The 27766-nt window shown below is 48.8% G+C and overlaps 1 protein-coding gene across 1 annotated transcript in view; it reads right to left on the bottom strand.

Moving 5' to 3' along the window:
* Nucleotides 1-942: 942 nt before the first annotated feature.
* Nucleotides 943-27766, bottom strand: part of syt10 (synaptotagmin X) — a 56310-nt gene continuing 29486 nt past the window's right edge. The window contains exons 3-7 of the mRNA XM_068000012.1: nucleotides 26285-26843; nucleotides 24045-24165; nucleotides 23040-23211; nucleotides 9952-10081; nucleotides 943-1084 (exon numbers count right to left, since the gene is read on the bottom strand). Coding sequence (XP_067856113.1) covers nucleotides 1013-1084; nucleotides 9952-10081; nucleotides 23040-23211; nucleotides 24045-24165; nucleotides 26285-26843 — 1054 coding nt within the window. The 3' untranslated portion in view covers nucleotides 943-1012. The remainder of the gene's footprint in view (nucleotides 1085-9951; nucleotides 10082-23039; nucleotides 23212-24044; nucleotides 24166-26284; nucleotides 26844-27766) is intronic.

Here is a 27766-nt window from a genome sequence, read left to right as displayed (position 1 = left end):
GACTTTGCAGCTTGTGTTTATTATCAAGCGCTTCAACTGCGAAAGGAATGTGCAGGCGACTACAGAAGATTTTTATACTCAGAAGAGAGACAATTGAACTTGTCGCTTCCCGGGCACATTATATATTTCTAAGAAATATTTGTGCTTCAGTCTCTTCATCACGTCCGGGACCCGATATCAACCCAGCCATCAGGGCCCAGATGTGACGAAGCCTGAAGCACAAATACTTTTTTGTCGCAAGTCACTCCATGTGTTTTACTGTCTGCAATGTGCAAACATCAGTTCTTTTCACAACAGATTTTAAAAAGGAACTGATAATTATGAGGACAGGTTGCATAGACTGGGCTTGTATTCCCTTGAGTTTAGAAGATTAAGGGGTGATCTAATTGAGGTGTTTAAGATGATTAAAGGATTTGATAGGGTCGATAGAGAGAAACTATTTCCTCTGGAGGGGGGAGTCCAGAACAAGGGGGCAGAACCTTAAAATTAGAGCTGGGTCGTTCAGGGGTGATGTCAGGAATCACTTCTTCACACAAAGGGGAGTGGAAATCTGGAACTCTCTCCCTCCCAAAAGGCTGTGGATCAATTGAAAGATTTTTGTTAGGTAAGGATATTAAGGCTTAAGGAACCAAGGCGGGCAGATGAGGTTAAGATATAGATCAGCCATGATCTAATTGAATGGCGGAACAGGCTCGAGGGGCTGAATGGCCTCCTCCTGTTCCTGTGTCTAATGTCCCCATGTGCCTGTATCACTGCTGGCTCAACAACTGTTCCTAGTCAAGGGATTTAAAATTCTCAAAATTTCCAATGATAAATTCCTATCCCCTCGTCACTTTCAGACGACAGCCATGATCTGCAATCCTTGACAGTGCATGTGACCCGAACAACACTACTTAAACAGTATCACTGGTTTCATTTTCGATATCTCGTCACATTCTCTCCTGTTATATAAATAAGACAGATGCTCTTTAGTAACTATACAGAGGTCCTCAGCCATGGACAAACACCTCTTCTATGGTGTGGGTGGCAGCTTGGGAGACGGGCAGGATCCTTGACTGTCAAAGCTCGTCGCTCGTCCTGGAGCCTGCAACACGATGAATTCAGAGCACAATTACTCCAAAAACAAACAATTGTGGATTTTGTTTTTATTTATAAAGAAAGACTTTCATGATTGTGGGATGTCCCAAAGCGCTTTACAGGCAATGAAGTACGTTTGAAGTGTAGTCACTGTTGTAATGTAGGGAAACGTGGCAGCCAAAATTGCACACAGCAAGATCCCACAAACAGCAATGTGATAATGACCAGATAATCTGTTTTTTAGTGATGTTGGTTGAGAGATAAATATTGACCAGGACACCGGGGAGAATTTATCTGCTCTTCTTCGAATGGTGGCCGTGAGATCCTCAACTGAGAGAGCAGACGGGGCCTTGGTTTAACGTTTCATCCGAAAGACGGCACCTCTGACTGTGCAGCACTCCCTCAGAGTCGGCTTAAATTATGGACTCAAGTCTCTGGAATGGGACTTGAACCCACAACCTTCTTCTGACTCAGGGCCAAGAGTGATGACACCCACTGAACCAAGGCTGACATCACCTGAATTAGCGAGAAGATGGAGTTAAATATCGTTGACCTCCAACAATGAACCCTTAGGGAACGTTGGGAGCTGGAGGCCTGATGAAGGTGCAAGTTCTGGTGGGTACATGAACCTCCAGGTCTCCACCATGAAAGCACCTGGCAAGCTATTCCCGATGGGGTCTGGGGCTGGAGGACCCCAACAACCCCCTGAGATCTCGGCACTCCTCCAATTCTCGCCTCTTGCACATCCCCGATTTCCTTCGCTCCACCATTGGCGGCCGTGCCTTCAGCTGCCTAGACCCTAAGCTCTGGAATTCCCTCCCTAAACCTCTCCGCCTCTCTACCTCTTTCTCTCCTCCTTTAAGACTCTCCTTAAAACCTACCTCTTTGACCAAGCTTTTGGTCACCTGTCCTTATATCTCCTTATGTGGCTCGGTGTCAAATTTTGTTGGAAAATCGCACCTGTGAAGCACCTTGGGAAGTTTTACTATGTTAAAGGCGCTATATAAATGCAAGTTGTTGTTGTTGACATATGACATCAGAGGGGAGGGAACCAAGGTGAGGGATTTGCCGAACCAGGAATTTCTTTGGCCCTGGTTTCGCTGCTACCCAGTGCCCTGGACACCAGGTGAATCCAGGTGTACAGCTCAGCTAAGGGGCAAAATTGGGGGCCCTCAGGTCTGTCAGCTGTAGCTGGATGTGGGGTTTTATAAATCGGGGTGTAGAGTACATGAGTAAAGAATTAATGATATACAAAACATTGATTAGAACACAGTCAGAGGACTATGCACAGTTTTGGGAGCCCCATTATAGGAAGGACATTAAAACCATAGAGAGGTTTCAGTGTAGATTCACCAGGATGATGCCAGGGAGGGGAAACTATCGTTATGAGGAGAGACTTGAGATACTGGGACTGTTTCCATTGGAACAGAGAAGGTTAAGGGGAGATTTAATAGAGGTTTTTAAAATTATGAAGGGTTTGATTGAGTGAATAAGGAAAGACTATTTCCTCTGGTTGGGGAGTCAATGGTGAGGGGTCATCAATTTAAAATTATCATGAATAGAGTGCAGAGAGAACTTAGGACAAATGTCTTTATGGAGAGGGTTACGAGAGCCGGAATGGAAAGCTTTGCCACAGAAAGTGATTGAGGCAGAAACCAAGGCATCCCAGACAATAAATACTTGAAGCAAAGGAAGATACAGGGCTCGAGGGAGAGTGCGTGGGCAGTCGAATCAGTTTTGAATTGCTCTAGCAAAGAGCCGGCACAGAAATGATGGGCCGAATAGCCTCCTTCTGGGCTATAAACATCTCTGGTTCGAAGGGCAATGGATCTCGATTGTGGTCCCAGGCCAGGTTTTTGCTGTATTCCTGGCCTGTCAGCCGCTGGAACCTCAGGCTCCCTAATGAGAAACTGATCATTCCAGTTCGTCATTTCACTTTGCACTCAAAGAATTTTATGACAGAGTTAAGAGATTCTTTTCCGAGAGGGATTTATATCATCTTAACATTTTAATTGTTTAGTTGCAAATTAAAAAAGCACTTCACATCCAGTAGCGGCAGAAAATTATTCTAATACTAAACAAGTGCCAGACTGCACCATTACAAAACCTCCCAGTACTACTGCTTGCTACAATTAATAGAATTATGGAATTTAAAGCTGAAAAGAAAAAGAACGATCCCGGGGCTTAAAGGGTTAAATTGCGAGGACAGGTTTGCTTAGACTGGGTTTGTATTCCCTTGAGTTTAGAAGGTTGAGGGGCGATCTAATCGAGGTATAAAATGATAAAGGGATTCGATAGGGTAGACACAGAGAGACTATTTCCTCTGGTGCGGGAGTTCAGAACAAGGGGGCACAATCTTAAAATTAGAGCTCGGCCGTTCAGAGGTGATGTCAGGAAGGGGAGTGGAAATCTGGAACTCTCTCCCCCAAAAGACTGAATGCTGGGGGGTCAATTGAAATTTTCAAGACTGAGATTGATAGTCTTTTGTTGGGTAAGGGTATTAAGGGATAAGGAGCAAAGACGGGTAAATGGAGTTGAGGTACAGATCAGCCATGATCTGATTGAATGGTGGAACAGGCTCGAGGGGCTGAATGGCCTCCTCCTGTTCCTGTGTTCCGATGTTGCTACGTGCCTGTCTCACTGCTGGCTCTACAACTGGAGGAATCTACTCAAATCCCATTCCCCTGCCTTTTCCCTGTAGTCTTTTTTTATTTTCCCCTTTCAAATCTTTTTCCAATTCCCTTTTAAACGGTTCCATGTGGTAAAATGCGCCAACATGCATCAGCAAGCAATTGCAGGCGATCGAAGGTCACACCGACCAGAGGCAAGTTCTCTGCTATTAATTGTGATGCCTTCAGATACAGCTGTACATTCACCCTGCCCACAGGCTCTGAAACAGGACAAAAGAAAACATAACACATAACAACTCCCATGGCAACCGGTTTAAAAATCTCCACACCCTGGTTATACGACAACCACTGTGTATCACAGAAATGTTATCATTTCAAACTCATCTAATCTTCTTTTGGTGTCTGCTGTGGCTCAGTGGGCAGCACTCTCACCTCCGAATCCGAAGATTAGAACATAAGAACATAAGAAATTGGAGCAGGAGTAGGCCAATCGGCCCCTCGAGCCTGCTCCGCCATTCAATAAGATCATGGCTGATCTGATCCCAACCACAAATCTAAAGAACACAAGAAGTCGGAGCAGGACCCGGCCACATAGCCCCTGGGCCCTCTCCGCCACCCACAGGGCATTGACCGATCCGAACTCAGCTTCATGTCCAATTTCCTGCCCGCTCCCCATAACCCCTAATTCCCTTTACTTCTAGGAAACTGTCTATTTCTGTTTTAAATTTATTTAATGATGTAGCTTCCACAGCTTCCTGGGGCAGCAAATTCCACAGACCTACCACCCTCTGAGTGAAGAAGTTTCTCCTCATCTCAGTTTTGAAAGAGCAGCCCCTTATTTTAAGATTATGCCCCCTAGTTCTAGTTTCACCCATCTTTGGGAACATCCTTACTGCATCCACCCGATCAAGACCCTTCACAATCTTATATGTTTCAATAAGATCGCCTCTCATTCTTCTGAACTCCAATGAGTAGAGTCCCAATCTACTCAACCTCTCCTCATATGTCCGCCCCCTCATCCCCGGGATTAACCGAGTGAACCTTCTTTGTACTGCCTCGAGAGCAAGTATGTCTTTTCTTAAGTATGGACACCAAAACTGTATGCAGTATTACAGGTGCGGTCTCACCAATACCTTATATAACTGCAGCAATACCTCCTTGTTTTTATATTCTGTCCCCCTAGCAATAAAAGCCAACATTCCGTTGGCTTTCTTGATCACCTGCTGCACCTGCATACCAACTTTTTGATTTTCTTGCACTAGGACCCCCAGATCCCTTTGTACTGCAGTACTTTCCAGTCTCTCGCCATTAAGAAAATAACTTGCTCTCTGATTTTTCCTGCCAAAGTGCATAACCTCACATTTTCCAATATTATATTGCATCTGCCAAATCTCCGCCCACTCACCCAGCCTGTCTATATCCCCTTGTAGGTTTTTTATGTCCTCCTCACTCTCTACTTTCCCTCCCATCTTTGTATCATCTGCAAATTTTGATATGTTGCACTCGGTCCCCTCCTCCAAATCGTTAATATAGATTGTAAAGAGTTGGGGACCCAGCACCGACCCCTGTGGAACACCACTGGTTACTGGTTGCCAGTCCGAAAATGAACCATTTATCCCAACTCTCTGCTTCCTGTTCGATAACCAATCCTCCACCCATGCCAGAATATTACCCCCAATCCCGTGATTTTTTATCTTAAGTAATAATCTTTTATGTGGCACCTTGTCGAATGCCTTCTGGAAGTCTAAATACACTATGTCCACTGGTTCCCCTTTATCCACCCTATACGTTCTATCCTCGAAGAACTCAAGCAAATTTGTCAGACATGACTTCCCCTTCATAAAGCCATGCTGACTTTGTCCTATTAAATTATGCTTATCTAAATGTTCCGTTACTGTCTCCTTAATAATAGACTCCAAAATTTTACCCACCACAGATGTTAAGCTAACTGGCCTATAATTTCCAGCCTTCTGCCTACTACCCTTTTTAAATAACGGTGTTACATTAGCAGTTTTCCAATCTGCCGGGACCTCTCCTGAGTCCAGGGAATTTTGGAAAACTATCACCAAAGCATCCACAATCCCTACTGCCACTTCCCTCAAGACCCTAGGATGGAAGCCATCAGGTCCAGGGGATTTATCCGCCTTGAGTCCCATTATTTTACTGAGTACCATCTCCTGAGTGATTTTAATCGTATTTAGCTCCTCCCCCCCGAGAGTCCCCTGTTTGTCCAGTGTTGGGATATTCTTAGTGTCCTCTACTGTAAAGACTGAAACAAAATATTTGTTCAGCATTTTTGCCATCTCCATGTTTCCCACCATTAATTTCCCGGTCTCATCCTCTAAGGGACTTATGTTTGCCTTAGCCACCCTTTTTCTTTTTATATAACTATAGAAACTCTTGCTATCTGTTTTTATATTTTTTACTAATTTCTTTTCATAATCTAACTTCCCTTTCTTAATCAATCCTTTAGTTACTTTTTGCTGTCTTTTGAAGACTTCCCAATCTTCTATCCTCCCACTAAGTTTGGCTACCTTATATGTCCTTGTTTTTAGTCGGATACTATCCTTGATTTCTTTACTTAGCCACGGATGGCTGTCATTTCTTTTACACCCTTTTTTCCTCAGTGGAATATATTTATTTTGAAAGTTGTAAAATAACTCCCTAAATGAACACCACTGCTCATGTACCGTCTTACCCTTTAATCTATTTTCCCAGTCCACTTTAATCAATTCCGCTCTCATACCATCATAGTCTCCTTTATTCAAGCTCAGTACGCTTGTTTGAGAATCAACCTTCTCACCCTCTAATTGGATATGGAATTCAACCATGTTGTGGTCGCTCGTTCCAAGGGGATCCTTAACTAGGACATTATTAATTAATCCTGACTCATTACACAGGACCAGGTCCAAGGTTGCCTGCCCCCTTGTAGGATCAGTTACATACTGCTCAAGAAATCCATCCCTGATGCACTCAATGAACTCGTCCTCAAGGCTGCTCTGCCCAATTTGATTTGTCCAGTTAATATGATAATTAAAATCCCCCATAATTATGGCTGTTCCCTTATTACATGCCCCGACTATCTCCTGATTAATACTTCTTCCAGCAGAGTTGCAACTATTAGGAGGCCTATATACTACGCCCACTAATGTTTTTTTTCCCTTATTATTCCTTATCTCCACCCAAACTGTTTCATTATCTTGATGCTTTGTCCCAATATCATTTCTCTGTATTACAGTGATTCCTTCCTTTATTAACATAGTTCAAGATCCACTCCAGAGACTTGAGCACGTAATCCAGGCTGACACTCCCAGTGCAGTACTGAGGGAGCGCTGCACTGTCGGAGGGTCGGTACTGAGGGAGCGCTGCACTGTCGGAGGGTCGGTACTGAGGGAGCGCTGCACTGTCGGAGGGGCGGTACTGAGGGAGCGCTGCACTGTCGGAGGGTCGGTACTGAGGGAGCGCTGCACTGTCGGAGGGGCGGTACTGAGGGAGCGCTGCACTGTCGGAGGGGCAGTACTGAGGGAGCGCTGCGCTGTCGGAGGGGCGGTACTGAGGGAGCGCTGCACTGTCGGAGGGTCGGTACTGAGGGAGCGCTGCACTGTCGGAGGGGCGGTACTGAGGGAGCGCTGCGCTGTCGGAGGGGCAGTACTGAGGGAGCGCTGCGCTGTCGGAGGGGCAGTACTGAGGGAGCGCTGCACTGTCGGAGGGGCAGTACTGAGGGAGCGCTGCACTGTCGGAGGGGCAGTACTGAGGGAGTGCTGCACTGCCGGAGGTGCCGTCTTTGAGATGAGGTGTTAAACTGAGGCCCCTGTCTGCCCTCTCAGGCGGACGTAAAAGATCCCATGGCATTATTTCGAAGAAGAGCAGGGGAGTTCTCCCCGGTGTCCTGGCCAATATTCATCCCTCAACCAACACCACTAATAAAGCAGATGACCTGGTCATTATCGCATAACTTTTTGTGGGATCTTGCTGTGCGCAAATTGGCTGCTGTGTTTCCTACATTACAACAGTGAGTACACTTCAAAAAAGTACTTTATTGGCTGTGAAGCACCTTGGGATGTTCTGAGGTCATGAAAGGCGCTATATAAATGCAAATTCCTTTTTCTTTCTCACACACAATTGCCAAGAAATCTGGACTTGTGCCCAAATCAGGTGCAAAGTGTTGACTCCGTTACATCACGATCAGTCTGGGGGGGTGGGGAGCCAGCTGGCTCTTAGTCTGTGAGTCCCATATCAGCCCAGAGCGGGTCAGGACGGCAGGTTTCCTTCCCCAAGGGACATCAGTGAACCAGTTGTGCTTTTATAACAATCCGACAGCTACGTGGTCACTTTTACTGAGACCTGCTTTTTAAACTGAACTCAAATTCTCAAACTGCCATGGTGGGATTTAATTAGATTACTCACACTTTAACTAGATTACTCATGCTTTAACTAGATTACTAGTCCAGGACTTCCTAGATTACTAGTCCAGTGACATAATCACTACACCACCGAATCTGATTGTAAAGTGACAATGGTACGACAGATTAGTCATTTTAACTTTTTATAAATTTGGTAAAAATAGTAAAAACTACAGATTACAGCTCGGGCCAGGCAGGATTAGTCATAATCTCTGCAGACAGACAGTGTGGATCTTGCTTTCTGATCACCGTTATTTTTTTTAAATCCTCTAATAGACAATCATTCAGGGTTTCCAAACTCCTTTTGATCAGAATGGACCTCAATTTGAGAGTACAGATTGAAAAATAAATTCAGATGAAGTGTACAATGGGCATTTAACAATCTGATCACAGGTTGGAATCGGAGAGGATTGCTAAATAATCCTGTCAAGGACGTTTCTCCCCTCCAGTTTAGAATGTCACATTGTATTGGAGTAATCGTTCTCCCTTTTAGTGTTTAGCAATTTAATTACAGTTATACTTTCTGCACTTTTCACGACTCAGTGGCACTTTCTATCCTTGTTACATAAAGATGATCAAACTCTTACCAGTGATTGCAGAAATCGTACTTCAAAAATATAAAACGTGAATCATCACATCCTTATAGATCTTCAAAAATAATTTTCAAGTTAAATTTAAAGCATACATTCTAAAAATCAAATTTACAGACACCACGGAGTGAATTCAAGGCAGTAATTTAATCGTCAGGTTCGGCAACCAATCAGAAAATGTTGGACCTCCAGTCTCACGAGTCGTGATGTAATTTCCATAATGTTCTGTTCTGATAGACTGACCACACCTCCCACTTTCTGGTCATTGGCAGTGACCCCATCACAACTAGCAGCTGAGTGAAGGGATCTTGGATCAGAGTGTCAGGACTAGAAGCCCAAGAATAATGAATTTACCCTCACATTCTTTAATCCTTTCCCTCTTCACAAACACACCACTGCTTTTCTGGCCTTCCCAGGTTAGTTACTCCTTACGATGCTTAAGGGATAATTTTTCAGGACGTCACTCCTGTTTGTGAAGCCAGGCTAACGGAGTCCCAGTCGTGATTCAGCTCCATTGTGTTAAAGCCCAATCTCCGTCCACTCCTAGTTGGGACCTCACTAGATGGGAACGTGGGTCACAGAATGGTCCCATCCCCACCCCCAGAGTGGGTCACAGAATGGGCCCTATAGTGTTATAGCCGTATCGTGTTATAGCCCTATCCCCACCATCAGTGTAGATCCTCACTAGATGTGAATGTGGGTCACAGAATGTGCCCTATAGTGACTCTAGTGAGGGTCCTTTTGGGAATGGAGACTTCCACAGATGTAAAACATCTGGCAAAATATCGGTATTGGTAAACGGAACACTGCTTTTTAAAATTTGTGTCACCCAGTGTCAGCAATCCCAGATGGAGTACGTCTCAGTTACAGACAGAGTAAAGTCCTTTAATCTAGATCAGCAATGTACCTTAACCCCAATCAGAAGAGCACACCCTATGGAACAGGTTCCCAATTTCCACGCTCATTACCTTCTGACCCCCGTGACGGAGATGGTCAACCTCTGTCGGGGATTGATCAAAGATGGAGTGGATAATTGACATCATTTTACACTTGGTGAGATTTGTACATATTATGGAAATTAGCTACTCTCGGCCCTCCGTTCTTTGAAGAAGATGGCTCGTTTTCTACCATCGCCAATTTGAATCCTTTGACCGGACCAGGCCTTCAGTCTCTGCCAGAGATTCATTACTTCCTGTTTAACCAACAAAGAATCATCACAAGACAGATGAAAGTGCTGAGAGCCAGTTTTACCTCCTCCAGTGGGTGCCAATGGGCTATGGGTTTACGAGGGTACGCCAGCATTTCGTTCCAGTGATCTCGTCCGAGACCTTCAGCATCATGTCCCACTCGACATACCCCAATAACCTCATTGTGACCAACTCTGTGGGTGGGGAGAAAAAATTAATTGTTACAAAGCAGAAATACAGTAGTGAGCTAAAAGGCAGCGTCCACATGGCGAGAGAGACGGGTCGACACGAGAGAGAGAGAGACGGGTCGACACGAGAGAGAGAGAGACGGGTCGACATGAGAGAGAGAGAGACGGGTCGACACGAGAGAGAGAGAGACGAGTCGACACGAGAGAGAGAGAGACGGGTCGACACGAGAGAGAGAGAGACGGGTCGACACGAGAGAGAGAGACGGGTCGACACGAGAGAGAGAGAGACGGGTCGACACGAGAGAGAGAGAGACGGGTCGACACGAGAGAGAGAGAGACGGGTCGACACGAGAGAGAGAGAGACGGGTCGACACGAGAGAGAGAGAGACGGGTCGACACGAGAGAGAGAGACGGGTCGACACGAGAGAGAGAGACGGGTCGACACGAGAGAGAGAGACGGGTCGACACGAGAGAGAGAGAGACGGGTCGACACGAGAGAGAGAGAGACGGATCGACACGAGAGAGAGAGACGGATCGACACGAGAGAGAGAGACGGATCGACACGAGAGAGAGAGACGGGTCGACACGAGAGAGAGAGACGGATCGACACGAGAGAGAGAGACGGATCGACACGAGAGAGAGAGAGACGGATCGACACGAGAGAGAGAGAGACGGATCGACACGAGAGAGAGACGGATCGACACGAGAGAGAGACGGATCGACACGAGAGAGAGAGACGGATCGACACGAGAGAGAGAGACGGATCGACACGAGAGAGACGGATCGACACGAGAGAGAGAGAGACGGATCGACACGAGAGAGAGAGACGGATCGACACGAGAGAGAGACGGATCGACACGAGAGGGAGAGACGGATCGACACGAGAGGGAGAGACAGATCGACACGAGAGGGAGAGACGGATCGACACGAGAGAGAGAGACGGATCGACACGAGAGGGAGAGACGGATCGACACGAGAGAGAGAGACGGATTGACACGAGAGAGACGGATCGACACGAGAGAGGGAGAGACACGGATCGACACGAGAGGGAGAGACGGATCGACACGAGAGAGAGAGAGACGGATCGACACGAGAGGGAGAGACGGATCGACACGAGAGAGAGAGACGGATCGACACGAGAGAGAGACGGATCGACACGAGAGAGAGACGGATCGACACGAGAGAGAGAGACGGATCGACACGAGAGAGAGAGACGGATCGACACGAGAGAGACGGATCGACACGAGAGAGAGAGAGACGGATCGACACGAGAGAGAGAGAGACGGATCGACACGAGTGAGAGAGAGACGGATCGACACGAGAGAGAGAGACGGATCGACACGAGAGAGAGAGACGGATCGACACGAGAGAGAGAGAGACGGATCGACACGAGAGAGAGAGAGACGGATCGACACGAGAGAGAGACGGATCGACACGAGAGAGAGACGGATCGACACGAGAGAGAGAGACGGATCGACACGAGAGAGAGAGACGGATCGACACGAGAGAGAGAGACGGATCGACACGAGAGAGACGGATCGACACGAGAGAGAGAGAGACGGATCGACACGAGAGAGAGAGACGGATCGACACGAGAGAGACGGATCGACACGAGAGAGAGAGAGACGGATCGACACGAGAGAGAGAGACGGATCGACACGAGAGAGAGACGGATCGACACGAGAGGGAGAGACGGATCGACACGAGAGGGAGAGACAGATCGACACGAGAGGGAGAGACGGATCGACACGAGAGAGAGAGACGGATCGACACGAGAGGGAGAGACGGATCGACACGAGAGAGAGAGACGGATTGACACGAGAGAGACGGATCGACACGAGAGAGGGAGAGACACGGATCGACACGAGAGGGAGAGACGGATCGACACGAGAGAGAGAGAGACGGATCGACACGAGAGGGAGAGACGGATCGACACGAGAGAGAGAGAGATGGATCGACACGAGAGAGAGAGAGACGGATCGACACGAGAGAGAGACGGATCGACACGAGAGAGAGACGGATCGACACGAGAGAGAGAGACGGATCGACACGAGAGAGAGAGACGGATCGACACGAGAGAGACGGATCGACACGAGAGAGAGAGAGACGGATCGACACGAGAGAGAGACGGATCGACACGAGAGAGAGACGGATCGACACGAGAGGGAGAGACGGATCGACACGAGAGGGAGAGACGGATCGACACGAGAGGGAGAGACGGATCGACACGAGAGGGAGAGACGGATCGACACGAGAGGGAGAGACGGATCGACACGAGAGGGAGAGACGGATCGACACGAGAGGGAGAGACGGATCGACACGAGAGGGACGGATCGACACGAGAGAGAGAGACGGATCGACACGAGAGAGTCGGATCGACACGAGAGGGAGAGACGGATCGACACGAGAGGGAGAGACGGATCGACACGAGAGGGAGAGACGGATCGACACGAGAGGGAGAGACGGATCGACACGAGAGGGACGGATCGACACGAGAGAGAGAGACGGATCGACACGAGAGAGTCGGATCGACACGAGAGAGAGAGAGACGGATCGACACGAGAGGGAGAGACGGATCGACACGAGAGGGAGAGACGGATCGACACGAGAGGGAGAGACGGATCGACACGAGAGAGAGAGAGACGGGTCGACACGAGAGAGAGAGAGACGGGTCGACACGAGAGAGAGAGACGGGTCGACACGAGAGAGAGAGACGGATCGACACGAGAGAGACGGATCGACACGAGAGAGAGAGAGACGGATCGACACGAGAGAGAGAGAGACGGATCGACACGAGAGAGAGACGGATCGACACGAGAGAGAGACGGATCGACACGAGAGGGAGAGACGGATCGACACGAGAGGGAGAGACGGATCGACACGAGAGGGAGAGAGAGACGGATCGACACGAGAGGGAGAGACGGATCGACACGAGAGGGAGAGACGGATCGACACGAGAGGGAGAGACGGATCGACACGAGAGGGAGAGACGGATCGACACGAGAGGGACGGATCGACACGAGAGAGAGAGACGGATCGACACGAGAGAGTCGGATCGACACGAGAGGGAGAGACGGATCGACACGAGAGGGAGAGACGGATCGACACGAGAGGGAGAGACGGATCGACACGAGAGGGAGAGACGGATCGACACGAGAGGGACGGATCGACACGAGAGGGACGGATCGACACGAGAGAGAGAGAGACGGATCGACACGAGAGAGTCGGATCGACACGAGAGAGAGAGAGACGGATCGACACGAGAGGGAGAGACGGATCGACACGAGAGGGAGAGACGGATCGACACGAGAGAGAGAGAGACGGGTCGACACGAGAGAGAGAGAGACGGGTCGACACGAGAGAGAGAGACGGGTCGACACGAGAGAGAGAGACGGATCGACACGAGAGGGAGAGACGGATCGACACGAGAGGGAGAGACGGGTCGACACGAGAGAGAGAGACGGATCGACACGAGAGGGAGAGAGACGGGTCGACACGAGAGAGAGAGACGGATCGACACGAGTGGGAGAGACGGATCGACACGAGAGGGAGAGACGGGTCGACACGAGAGAGAGAGAGACGGGTCGACACTAGAGAGAGAGAGACGGGTCGACACGAGAGAGAGAGACGGGTCGACACGAGAGAGAGAGACGGGTCGACACGAGAGAGAGAGAGACGGGTCGACACGAGAGAGAGAGACGGGTCGACACGAGAGAGAGAGGCGGTTCGACACGAGAGAGAGAGGCGGGTCGACACGAGAGAGAGAGACGGGTCGACACGAGAGAGAGAGACGGGTCGACACGAGAGAGAGAGACGGGTGGACACGAGAGAGAGAGAGACGGGTGGACACGAGAGAGAGAGACGGGTGGACACGAGAGAGAGAGACGGGTCGACACGAGAGAGAGAGACGGGTCGACACGAGAGAGAGAGACGGGTCGACACGAGAGAGAGAGACGGGTCGACACGAGAGAGAGAGACGGATCGACACGAGTGAGAGAGAGACGGATCGACACGAGTGAGAGAGAGACGGATCGACACGAGAGAGAGAGACGGATCGACACGAGAGAGAGAGAGACGGGTCGACACGAGAGAGAGACGGGTCGACACGAGAGAGAGAGAGACGGGTCGACACGAGAGAGAGAGAGAGACGGGTCGACACGAGAGAGAGAGACGGATCGACACGAGTGAGAGAGAGAGACGGATCGACACGAGAGAGAGAGACGGATCGACACGAGAGAGACGGATCGACACGAGAGAGAGAGACGGATCGACACGAGAGAGAGAGACGGATCGACACGAGAGGGAGTGACGGATCGACACGAGTGAGAGAGAGAGACGGGTCGACACGAGAGAGAGAGACGGATCGACACGAGTGAGAGAGAGAGACGGGTCGACACGAGAGAGAGAGACGGATCGACACGAGAGAGAGAGAGACGGATCGACACGAGAGGGAGAGAGACGGATCGACACGAGAGAGAGAGACGGATCGACACGAGAGAGACGGATCGACACGAGAGAGGGAGAGACGGATCGACACGAGAGGGAGAGACGGATCGACACGAGAGAGAGAGAGACGGATCGACACGAGAGGGAGAGAGACGGATCGACACGAGAGGGAGAGACGGATCGACACGAGAGGGAGAGACGGATCGACACGAGAGAGAGAGAGACGGATCGACACGAGAGGGAGAGACGGATCGACACGAGAGGGAGAGACGGATCGACACGAGAGAGAGAGACGGATCGACACGAGAGGGAGAGACGGATCGACACGAGAGAGAGAGACGGATCGACACGAGAGAGAGAGAGACGGATCGACACGAGAGAGAGAGAGACGGATCGACACGAGAGAGAGAGACGGATCGACACGAGAGAGACGGATCGACACGAGAGAGAGAGAGACGGATCGACAAGAGAGAGAGACGGATCGACACGAGAGAGAGACGGATCGACACGAGAGAGAGACGGATCGACACGAGAGAGAGAGAGACGGATCGACACGAGAGAGAGAGACGGATCGACACGAGAGAGAGACGGATCGACACGAGAGAGAGACGGATCGACACGAGAGGGAGAGACGGATCGACACGAGAGGGAGAGACGGATCGACACGAGAGAGTCGGATCGACACGAGAGGGAGAGACGGATCGACACGAGAGAGAGAGACGGATCGACACGAGAGGGAGAGAGACGGATCGACACGAGAGGGAGAGACGGATCGACACGAGAGAGTCGGATCGACACGAGAGAGAGAGAGACGGATCGACACGAGAGAGAGAGAGACGGATCGACACGAGAGGGAGAGACGGATCGACACGAGAGAGTCGGATCGACACGAGAGAGAGAGAGACGGATCGACACGAGAGAGTCGGATCGACACGAGAGAGAGAGAGACGGATCGACACGAGAGAGAGAGACGGATCGACACGAGAGGGAGAGACGGGTCGACACGAGAGAGAGAGAGACGGGTCGACACGAGAGAGACGGATCGACACGAGAGGGAGAGACGGATCGACACGAGAGAGTCGGATCGACACGAGAGAGAGAGAGACGGATCGACACGAGAGAGAGAGACGGATCGACACGAGAGGGAGAGACGGGTCGACACGAGAGAGAGAGACGGATCGACACGAGAGAGAGAGACGGGTCGACACGAGAGAGAGAGAGACGGGTCGACACGAGAGAGAGAGAGACGGGTCGACACGAGAGAGAGAGACGGGTCGACACGAGAGAGAGAGACGGGTCGACACGAGAGAGAGAGACGGGTCGACACGAGACAGAGAGAGACGGGTCGACACGAGAGAGAGAGAGACGGGTCGACACGAGAGAGAGAGAGACGGGTCGACACGAGAGAGAGAGACGGGTCGACACGAGAGAGAGAGGCGGTTCGACACGAGAGAGAGAGGCGGGTCGACACGAGAGAGAGAGACGGGTCGACACGAGAGAGAGAGACGGGTCGACACGAGAGAGAGAGACGGGTCGACACGAGAGAGAGAGACGGGTCGACACGAGAGAGAGAGACGGGTCGACACGAGAGAGAGAGACGGGTCGACACGAGAGAGAGAGACGGGTGGACACGAGAGAGAGAGACGGGTGGACACGAGAGAGAGAGACGGGTGGACACGAGAGAGAGAGAGAGACGGGTGGACACGAGAGAGAGAGACGGGTGGACACGAGAGAGAGAGACGGGTCGACACGAGAGAGAGAGACGGGTCGACACGAGAGAGAGAGACGGGTCGACACGAGAGAGAGAGACGGGTCGACACGAGAGAGAGAGACGGATCGACACGAGTGAGAGAGAGACGGATCGACACGAGAGAGAGAGACGGATCGACACGAGAGAGAGAGAGACGGGTCGTCACGAGAGAGAGACGGGTCGACACGAGAGAGAGAGAGACGGGTCGACACGAGAGAGAGAGAGACGGGTCGACACGAGAGAGAGAGACGGATCGACACGAGTGAGAGAGAGAGACGGATCGACACGAGAGAGAGAGACGGATCGACACGAGAGAGACGGATCGACACGAGAGAGGGAGAGAGACGGATCGACACGAGAGGGAGAGACGGATCGACACGAGAGAGAGAGAGACGGATCGACACGAGAGGGAGAGAGACGGATCGACACGAGAGAGAGAGACGGATCGACACGAGAGAGAGAGACGGATCGACACGAGAGGGAGTGACGGATCGACACGAGAGACGGATCGACACGAGTGAGAGAGAGACGGATCGACACGAGAGAGAGAGACGGATCGACACGAGAGAGAGAGACGGATCGACACGAGAGGGAGAGACGGATCGACACGAGAGGGAGAGACGGATCGACACGAGAGGGAGAGACGGATCGACACGAGAGAGAGAGAGACGGATCGACACGAGAGAGAGAGAGACGGGTCGACACGAGAGAGAGAGACGGATCGACACGAGAGAGAGAGACGGATCGACACGAGAGAGAGAGAGACGGATCGACACGAGAGAGACGGATCGACACGAGAGAGAGAGACGGAGCGACACGAGAGAGAGAGACGGAGCGACACGAGAGAGAGAGAGACGGATCGACACGAGAGAGACGGATCGACACGAGAGAGAGAGACGGATCGACACGAGAGAGAGAGACGGATCGACACGAGAGAGAGAGAGACAGATCGACACGAGAGAGAGAGAGACGGATCGACACGAGAGAGAGAGAGACGGATCGACACGAGAGAGAGAGAGACAGATCGACACGAGAGAGAGAGAGACGGATCGACACGAGAGAGAGAGAGACGGAGCGACACGAGAGAGAGAGACGGATCGACACGAGAGAGAGAGAGACGGATCGACACGAGAGAGAGAGAGACGGATCGACACGAGAGAGACGGATCGACACGAGAGAGAGAGAGACGGATCGACACGAGAGAAAGAGACGGAGCGACACGAGAGAGAGAGACGGGTCGACACAACACAAAGAGAAACATCTTGATATTGTATATTTTTTGGTGAATCATGTGTCCATTGGACCTCAAGAGAAGGCCCTCTGAACTAGTGTTACTCTTTGTATTTCTCATATCCTTCTGAAATAGTTTGTCCATTGCTCATGTGAAGCTGGGCTCCTCCTGTCTAAAGGCTTTAACAACAACAAAAACAACAACTTGTGTTTATACAGAGCCTCTAACGTAGTAAAACATCCCAAGGTGCTTCACAGGACCGATTATCAAACAAAATTTGACACCGAGCCACATAAGGAGATATTAGGACAGGTGACCAAAAGCTTGGTCAAAGTGGTAGGTTTTAAGGAACGATTTGAAGGAGCAGGAGGTAGAGAGGCGGGGAGATTTAGGGAGAGAATCCCAGAGCTTCGGGTCTGGGCCGCTGAAGGCTCGGCCGCCCATGGTGGAGCGACTAAAATCAGGGGTAACATGGCTCCCCAATAACATGGACTCTGCACAACTAGAGCTTTCTCTAATCAGACCCTACCCTTCCAGAAGATTCCTTTGAGTTATCTTTTATCAGTACGGCTCACAGGTCCTTTATTTGAGGCCCACCTTTTAAGGATGGGAGTCACATTTTCTACTTTCCAATCCATTAAACCTCACCCAATTCCAATGAGCTTTGGAATATATCGGTCGGAGGGGTTTTGCAATCTTTTCAGCCAGTTCCACCTGCACTGTTGGAGGGAAATTGCTAGAAACTAGCGTCTGCTTTACCTTCAGCTTGCGATGTCTGTCCACTATGCCTCCCCTTGTGATACTCAGAGTTTGCTCTCCACTACATACTCCCCTCTCAACATTGCCATTTCTTTTCCACTCTTCAATGAACAGTCACAATGTATGGATTTAGTCATTCTTCCACTTCCCGATCCTCAGACAACACCGCCCGACTGGTAGACGCTGCAATGTCCCTTGGCACCCTCTTTTGGTCCTGATCCTGAGTCAGCCTCGGCTCAGTGGGCAGCACTCTTGCCTCTGAGTCAAGAAGGTCATGGGTTCAAGCCTCACTCCAGAGACTTGAGCACAAAATCCAGGCTGATATTCCCAATGCAGTACTGAGGGAGTGCTGCACTGTTGGAGAGGCCGTCTTTCAGATGAAATGTTAAACTGAAGCCCTATCTACTGTGAAAAGGTCCCTTGGCACTATTTCAAAGAAGAGCAGGGGAGTTCTCCTCAATATCCTGGCTAATATTCATCCCTCATTAGATTATCAAAAGATGATCTTGTCATTATTTCATTGCTGTTTGTGGGATCTTGCTGTGTGCAAATTGGCTGCTGCATTTCCTACATTACTACAGTGACTACACTTCAAAAAGTACTTCATTGGTTGTAAAGTGCTTTGGGATGTCCTGAGATTGTGAAAGGTGCTATATAAATGCAAGTTCTTTCTTTCCTTACTTACATATTATTAACTGAACACTAGATGCCCCCCTGGTGGGAGTAAGAACATCATTCTACAAAAATGGCAATCTGTGTGTGGAGCCGGCAGATGTAGGAGGGGTTCTAAATGAATTTTTTGCATCTGTTTTCACTATGGAGAAGGACGATGTAGACATAGAAATACGGCAGGGGGACTGTGATATACTCGAACATATTAACATCGAGCGGGAGGAGGTATTGGCGGTTTTAGTAGGCCTAAAAATGGATAAATCCCCAGGCCCGGACGAAATGTATCCCAGGCTACTGTGTGAGGCAAAGGAGGAGATTGCGGGGGCTCTGACACATATATTCAGAACCTCTCTGGCCACAGGGGATGTGCCAGAGGACTGGAGAACCGCTAATGTAATACCATTATTCAAGAAGGGGAGTAGGGAAAAACCGGGGAACTACAGGCCAGTGAGCCTAACATCAGTGGTAGGAAAATTATTGGAAAAAATTCTGAAGGACAAAATTAGTCTCCACTTGGAGAAGCAAGGATTAATCAGGGATAGTCAACATGGCTTTGTCAAGGGAAGATCATGTCTGACTAATTTGATTGAATTTTTTGAGGGGGTGACTAGGCGTGTGGATGAGGGTAACGCAGTGGATGTGGTATACATGGATTTCAGTAAGGCCTTCGATAAAGTCCCGCACAGGAGACTGGTCAAGAAGGTACGAGCCCATGGAATCCAGGGTGCCTTGGCACTTTGGATACAAAACTGGCTTAGTGGCAGAAGGCAGAGGGTGATGGTCGAAGGTTGTTTTTGTGACTGGAAGCCTGTGGCCAGTGGGGTACCACAGGGATCGGTGCTGGGTCCCTTGCTGTTTGTGGTCTACATTAATGACTTGGATATGAATGTAAAAGGTATGATCAGTAAGTTCGCTGATGATACAAAAATTGGTAGGGTGGTAAATAGCGAGGAGGATAGCCTCAGTCTGCAGGACGATATAGATGGGTTGGTCAGATGGGCGGAACAGTGGCAAATGGAATTTAACCCGGAAAAGTGCGAGGTGATGCACTTTGGAGGGACTAACAAGGCAAGGGAATACACAATGAATGGGAGGACCCTAGGCAAGACAGAGGGTCAGAGGGATCTTGGTGTGCAAGTTCACAGATCCCTGAAGGCGGCGGAACAGGTAGATAAGGTGGTAAAGAAGGCATATGGGATACTTGCCTTTATTAGCCGAGGCATAGAATATAAGAGCAAGGAGGTTATGATGGAGCTGTATAAAACACTGGTTAGGCCACAGCTGGAGTACTGTGTGCAGTTCTGGTCGCCACACTACAGGAAGGATGTGATCGCTTTGGAGAGGGTGCAGAGGAGATTCACCAGGATGTTACCAGGGCTGGAGCGCTTCAGCTATGAAGAGAGACTGGGAAGATTGGGTTTGTTTTCCTTGGAGCAGAGGAGGCTGAGGGGGGACATGATTGAGGTGTACAAAATTATGAGGGGCACAGATAGGATGGATACTAAGGAGCTTTTTCCCTTCGTTGAGGGTTCTATAACAAGGGGACATAGATTCAAGGTAAAAGGCGGGAGGTTTAGAGGGGATTTGAGAAAGAACTTTTTCACCCAGAGGGTGGTTGGAGTCTGGAACTCACTGCCTGAAAGGGTTGTGGAGGCAGGAACCCTCACAACATTCAAGAAGCATTTGGATGAGCACTTGAAATGCCATAGCATACAAGGCTACGGACCAAATGCTGGAATATGGGATTAGAGTAGACAGGGCTTGATGGCCGGCGCGGACACGATGGGCCGAAGGGCCTCTATCCGTGCTGTATAACTCTATGACTCTATGACTCTATGTCAATTACACTCCAAGATCTTCTCTTGTATTCCTTTTGTTATTCTTTGAAGGACTATTCCAGAGGGTCGGCAATAAAAGCAGCTGGTTATTACCACACCAATTAGAGTGTTCCTTCAGACACAACAGGAACTGCTGGCATAGGGACTGCACCCCCTCCCCCAACTCCCCAAACCTCCCATGACTGGTCTTGTAAGAGGCAGGTATAGACTCCACCCTCTACAAAGCCGTCAGGAAACTCCTGTGCAAGGCCAGATGAGGCTTCATTTGTAGTCATTCCACTGCACTCTGGCTTGAGTTATGTTGGGCCTACACTGATGGCCTACCATATGGTCTCCTACATCATGGAATGTCCAATGTAGCCGGTGTTGCTCCTTTCTGTCTGGATGGCATTCTGTGCCAACAGCTTTTACCAATCTTAACCACATTTTATGGACAAACTTTCAGCAAGGTTAGTTCGTGTAAATATTTGGAAGTGTTGAAAAGGAGCTTTGAAACACAGAGAGGGGCACGCAGTTGGCAGGGGAGGGATTGGCTGTCATAGCAACAGCATTACTATATAAACAAAGCCTTTCAAGAGCTTCATATTAGTGAACCATAATCAAAGAAAGAAGCAAGAAAGAAATTGCATTTATATAGCGCCTTTCACGACCTCAGGACGTCCCAAAGTGCTTTACAAGCTCCCACAAACAGAGCAATGTGATAATGACCAGATCATCTGTTTTAGATGTTGGTTAAGGATATGAACCATACATATCACTGGCCAGAAGATGAGTGAGATAGGCCTGGGCATCCTACCCTGTGCAGGGCAGACGCTGGAGCTTGCCCCAGCGTGGGGCACCCGAGAGGCGCACATCATGATGCGTGCGCCTGTCACAAGTGAGGTGACCTCCCACTGACCCTGCAAACTCGGCCCTGGAGGGCGTGGCCCTGGCCTGCCCGTTTTGAGGGCCAAGATCTTTAGGTCTCATAGAATAGAACGGTTGCAGCACAGAAGGAGGCCATTTGGCCCATCAAGCCTGTGCCGGCTCTTTGTAAGAGCAATCCAGTTAGTCCCATTCCCCCGCTCTTTCCCCGTAGCCCTGCAAATCTTGTTCCCTTCAAGTATTTATCCAATTCCTTTTTGAAAGCCATGATTGAATCTGCTTCCACCGCCCTTTCAGGCAGCGCATTCCAGATCATAACTATTCGCTGCGTTAAAAAGTTTTTCCTCATGTCGCCTTTGGTTCTTTTGCCAATCACCTTAAATCTGTGTCCTCTGGTTGTCGGCCCTTCCGGCAATGGGAACAGTTTTTTTTTAATTTACTTTATCTAAACCCTTCATGATTTTGAACACCTCGATCAAATCTCCTCTCAACCTTCTCTGCTCTAAGGAGAACAACCCCAGCTTCTCCAGTCTATCCACGTAACTGAGGTCCCTCATCCCTGGAACCACACGAGTAGATCTTTTCTGCACCCTCTCTAAGGCCTTCACATCCTTCCTAAAGTCTCAGTCCCCTTAGAAAGAGGGCGTAAAAAGCTCGGGGGGGGGTGGTGTGGTGGGGAGGGTTGGGGAGGGCACTGGTGGCTGTTTTCCTGGAGAGGCAGAAATCCAAAACGTTCCCACATTTTCTCCGACAGTATTTAGCTTCCTTCAGGATTGGGGGGGGGGGGGGGGGTGGGGGGGGAGGGGTGGTGTGGGGGAGAGGGGAGGGGGTTGCACTAGATCCTCCCAAACTCAATAAAGGGACCTTCCCTAACCCTATGAACTTTGGTGGGATCAGCCACCGGAAGTCCTGAGACTAACGCCGAGTTGTAGCTACAGCAGGTTTCCGAACTCTGAAATATTGTCTCATTAAACTGAAATAATCCCTATCAAATATTTCCTGGCACCTTCCCATATATTCATCATTGAATCATAGAAAGATACAGCACAGAAGGAGGCCATTCGGCCCATCGTGCCTGTGCCAGCTCTTTGAAAGAGCGATCCAATTAGTCCCATTCCCCTGCTCTTTCCCCATAGCCCTGCAAATTTTTCCTTTTCAAGTATTTATCCGATTCCCCTTTGAAAGTTATTATTGAATCTGCTTCCACCGCCCTTTCAGGCAGCGCGTTCCAGATCAGAACAACTCACTGCGTAGATTTTTATTTTTCCTCATGTCGCCTCTGGTTCTTTTGCCAATTACCTTAAATCTGTGTCCTCTGGTTACCAAAAATCACTAATTTCGATGCATTTCTTACTATTTAAGCTAACAGAAAAGATCGTAAAACAGATCAAAAAGGAAACTCACCGATCGTAGTCCATTACTGTAATAGAGAGGCTGACCTGTTCCATACTCTCCGGAGGGATGTCAAAGATCATGGCCTCATTGTAAACAGGGTTGAGGGTATTCTTCTTTGTAGTGGTTTTTCTCTTTTTCAATCTTCGTCCCTCGCAAATTAGCGACACCTTAACGTATGGATCTGAAAGGTGAACGGATATTTTTACTGCAGCGAGCGACTCACCTCCTGACTCCCCAAAGCCTTTCCACCATCTACAAGGCACAAGTCAGGAGTGTGATGGAATACTCTCCACTTGCCTGGATGAGTGCAGCTCCAACAACACTCAAGAAGCTCGACACCATCCAGGACAAAGCAGCCCGCTTGATTGGCGCCCCATCCACCACCCTAAACATTCACTCCCTTCACCACCGGCACACTGTGGCTGTAGTGTGTACCATCCACAGGATGCACTGCAGCAACTCGCCAAGGCTTCTTCGACAGCACCTCCCAAACCCGTGACCTCTACCACCTAGAAGGACAAGAGCAGCAGGCACATGGGAACAACACCACCTGCACGTTCCCCTCCAAGTCACACACCATCCCGACTTGGAAATATATCGGCCGTTCCTTCATCGTCGCTGGGTCAAAATCCTGGAACTCCCTTCCTAACAGCACTGTGGGAGAACCGTCACCACACAGACTGCAGCGGCTCAAGAAGGCGGCTCACCACCACCTTCTCAAGGGCAATTAGGGATGAGCAATAAATGCCGGCCTCGCCAGCGACGCCCACATCCTGAGAATGAATTAAAAAAATACAGCAATGGCCCCTAGTGCCTTTTGATAAATCTTGTGACTAAGATTGTTTGAAAACATGCAAACCCAATTATAACAATTGCATTTCTCTCGGGGCACTTTTCGCTGCCATCAACCTTTGCAATACTCCCTTAATTAATCTGTTTTATTCCAAAAGGCATGCCTCCCTGATCATTTCCTCCATTCCTGCCAGAAGTGTTCCGTTTCATTGATAATCATACCAGAGAATCCTGTAATGTCCATGGCTTTAAGGTTCCTGCATTTAATGACAGTTAGTGTCATCCGTCCAGCAGTTGGCAGGTAGCAAAGAGAAAACATGATCTCCCCTAAATCCACACTTTCCTATCAGGAGAAAGAAGAAATAAATTAATTTAAAGCAACAGTTTTAACATCTCCAACGCAGTGTTAACCTCTTAGTTATTTTCAGAGGCAGTATCCTCAATCAATGATTCAAAACCAAGAAAAGGAATTATTCAACAAAGAATTCCGATTGGCCAACGCTGCTTGTCCGACAACCAGTTTCAGATGAGCAGAAATTTCCTCCAATTAAATAATCGGGAAGACTGAAGCCATTGTCTCCAAATCTGTCTTTTTGCTTGGCGTTTATATTGTGCGTTATCGAGTCCTCAGGATATCCCAAAGCTCATCACAGCCAATGAATCATTTCTGAAGTGTAGTCTCTGTGGGTTTTGGAGGCAAATCATGGCAACCAGTTTGCACACAGCAAGATCCCGCAAACAGAAAATGAGATGCATCATCAGTTAACCCATCGTTGGCTGTTGAGGTTGAGGGAGGAATGGTGCCCAGGACAAATGGTGCCATAGAACGTTCTGTCTACACCTGAGTAGGCAGAGGGTCTGTGGTTTAACATCTCGTTCATACGATGGGCGGGGGAGAAACTAAAATTGGGAAGTAGCACAAAACGGGCGTTAACGAATCGGCAGCCGGTTTCCCAACCCCATCCGAATTTCTTTTACATCGGAGTCAACTTCAATGCTGCTGTTTGGTTATTGCCCATTTCAAAGATCAATTTCACCCTTGATATCTCTGACAGTGCAGCACTCCCACAGCAGGACACTGAAATATCAGCCTAGATCATATGCACAAGTCCTGGAGTGGGGCTTGAACTCACAACTGTTGACTAAGAAGCAATCATAGAATCATAGAAAGGTTACAACACGGAAGGAGGCCATTCGGCCCATCGAGTCCGCGCTGGCTCTATGCAAGAGCAATCCAGCTAGTCCCACTCCCCCACCCTTTCCCTGTAGCCCTGCAAATTTTTGTCTTTCAAGTACTTATCCAGTTCCCTTTTGAAGGCCATGATTGAATCTGCCTCCACCACCCCCCTCGGACAGTGCATTCCAGATCCTAACCACTCGCTGTGTAAAAAAGTTTTTCCTCATGTCACCTTTGGTTCTTTTGCCAATCACGTTAAATCTGTGTCCTCTGGTTCTTGACCCTTCCACCAATGGGAACAGTTTCTCTCTATCTACTCTGTCTAGACCATTCATGATTTTGAATACCTCCATCAAATCTCCTCGCAACTGTCTCTGTTCCAAGGAGAACAACCCCAGCTTCTCCAGTCTATCCACGCAACTAAAGTCCCTCATCCCAGGAATCATTCTAGTAAATCTCTTCTGCACCCTCTCTAAGGCCTTCACATCTTTCCTAAAGTGCGGTGCCCAGAACTGAACACAATACTCCAGTTGTGGCCGAACCAGTGTTTTATAAAGGTTTATCATGATTTCCTTGCTTTTGTACTCTATACCTCTATTTATAAAGCCCAGGATCCTGTATGCTTTTTTAACCACTTTCTCAATCTGCCCTGCCACCTTCAACGATTTGTGCACATATACCCCCAGATCTCTCTGTTCCTGTACCCCTTTTAGAATTGTGCCCTCTAGTTTATATTGCGTCTCCTTGTTTTTCCTACCGAAATGTATCACTTTGCATTTTTCTGCGTTAAATTTCATCTGCCACGTGTCCGCCCATTCCACCAGCCTGTCTATATCCTCTTGAAGTCTATCACTATCCTCCTCACTGTTCACTACCTTTCCACGTTTTGTGTCATCTGCAAATTTTTTAATTGTGCCCTGTACACCCAAGTCCAAGTCATTAATATATATCAAGAAAAGCAGTGGTCCCAGCACCGACCCCTGGGGAACACCACTGTACACCTCCCTCCAGTCTGAAAAAAACAACTGTTCACCACTACTCTCTGTTTCCTGTCACTTAGCCAATTCTGTATCCATGTTGCTACTGCCCCCTTTATTCCATGGGCCACAATCTTGATGACAAGCCGGCAAGTCCAAGGATTTGAGAATTGTTACGATCAGATGCTCATTCTCATAATCGTACTTAAGAGTGAGGTTTAACTTTCTACTGACTGAGCCAAGCTGGACATTTAGCGATGCAACAAAAAGCTGATCAGGTTTATATTATTGGCAACAATTATACTCACTGTTGTGACACAAATGATGTCCCTCCAAATCGTGTCTTCCTTGGGAACGTCCAACAGTTCGAACAAGTTATCGACAATAACCTCCCCAATCATGTCATGCCTAGAAAATCGGTCAAAGTCAAAAACGCTGAAATGCAGCTTCCTGCTGTTGAGCTGGTCGTACGGCACTGGAAACTGAAACGTTTCGTCAAAGACGGGGTTGAGTGTCTTTCTGTGAACTCGAGTCTGGAATTTCTTCTTCCGATCTGGAAGGAGGTAAATTTTAACATAAGGGTCCGAGGTCCCAGAAAAATCTTTTGCCGGCAAGTCCAAGGATTTGAGAATTGTTACGATCAGATGCTCATTCTCATAATCGTACTTAAGAGTGAGGTTTAACTTTCCGCTGGTTTTTACATCCTCTGTGTCCCCATCTTGCGAGTCGACCGATTTCTGTTTGTAGAGCTCTGGTTTAATTCGCCCAATGCTGGTAGTCGTTTCCCCTCTCTGTAAACTGTCCATGCTGAAATCAACACTTGAAACATGCATTTGTCTTGGCAAATGTCTTCTAAAGGAATTATGTCTGCAAAAAAAAAGCACACTACCTTATGAATCAATCTCAATTTCAAGTGGTGTTACTGTATTGGCTTAAAATGAAATCAAAGATGCAGCAGATCCAACTTTTAAGCACAGTTTAGAATGTCCATCTCCCCCAGCCCAGACGCTAAAGATCCGATATCAAAACTTCACTCTTTACAAGTAGCTTTGTTACTTCAAGCTCTATTGTAGCTCTTAAGGAAAAGCTTCTGCTGTTGACTGACAAACGCTTGCTTAATGTAGGGAGGGAGGGCCATTGAGTTCGCCTTCCACCATCCTGGCCTTCGCATGATACAACAACAATTGAGTTGTTGACTAATCATCGTAATCAATCTCTATCAATTAGTCTCCAACAGACCACTTCTGTGCTGTACCTACTATGATACTATCAGGAAAAGAGAGACCTGGGGGTATATGTACACAAATCTTTGAAGGTGGCAGGACAAGTTGAGAAGGCTGTTAAAAAAGTATACAGGATCCTGGGCTTTATTAATAGAGGCATAGAGTACAAAAGCAAGGAAGTTATGCTAAACCTTTATAAAACACTGGTTAGGCCTCAGTTGGAGTATTGTGTTCAATTCTGGGCACCGCACTTTAGGAAGGATGTCAAGGCCTTAGAGAGGGTGCAGAGGAGATTTACAAGAATGGGTCCAGGGATGAGGGACTATCAGTTATGTGGAGAGACTGGAGAAGCTGGGATTGTTCTCCTTAGAGCAGAGAAGGTTAAGGGGAGATTTGATAAAAGTGTTCAAAATCATGAATGGTTTTCATGATGTGGAGATGCCGGTGATGGACTGGGGTTGACAATAGTAAACAATTTTACAACACCAAGTTATAGTCCAGCAATTTTATTTTAAATTCACAAGCTTTCGGAGGCTTCCCCCTTCCTCAGGTGAACGATGTGATTTC

Source organism: Heptranchias perlo, chromosome 18 (genome assembly GCF_035084215.1).
Source record: "Heptranchias perlo isolate sHepPer1 chromosome 18, sHepPer1.hap1, whole genome shotgun sequence".
In the NCBI taxonomy this organism is placed as follows: Eukaryota; Metazoa; Chordata; class Chondrichthyes; order Hexanchiformes; family Hexanchidae; genus Heptranchias; species Heptranchias perlo.
The sequence above is the reverse complement of the archived record's forward strand: the minus strand, read 5'-3'. Positions and strand labels throughout refer to the sequence as shown.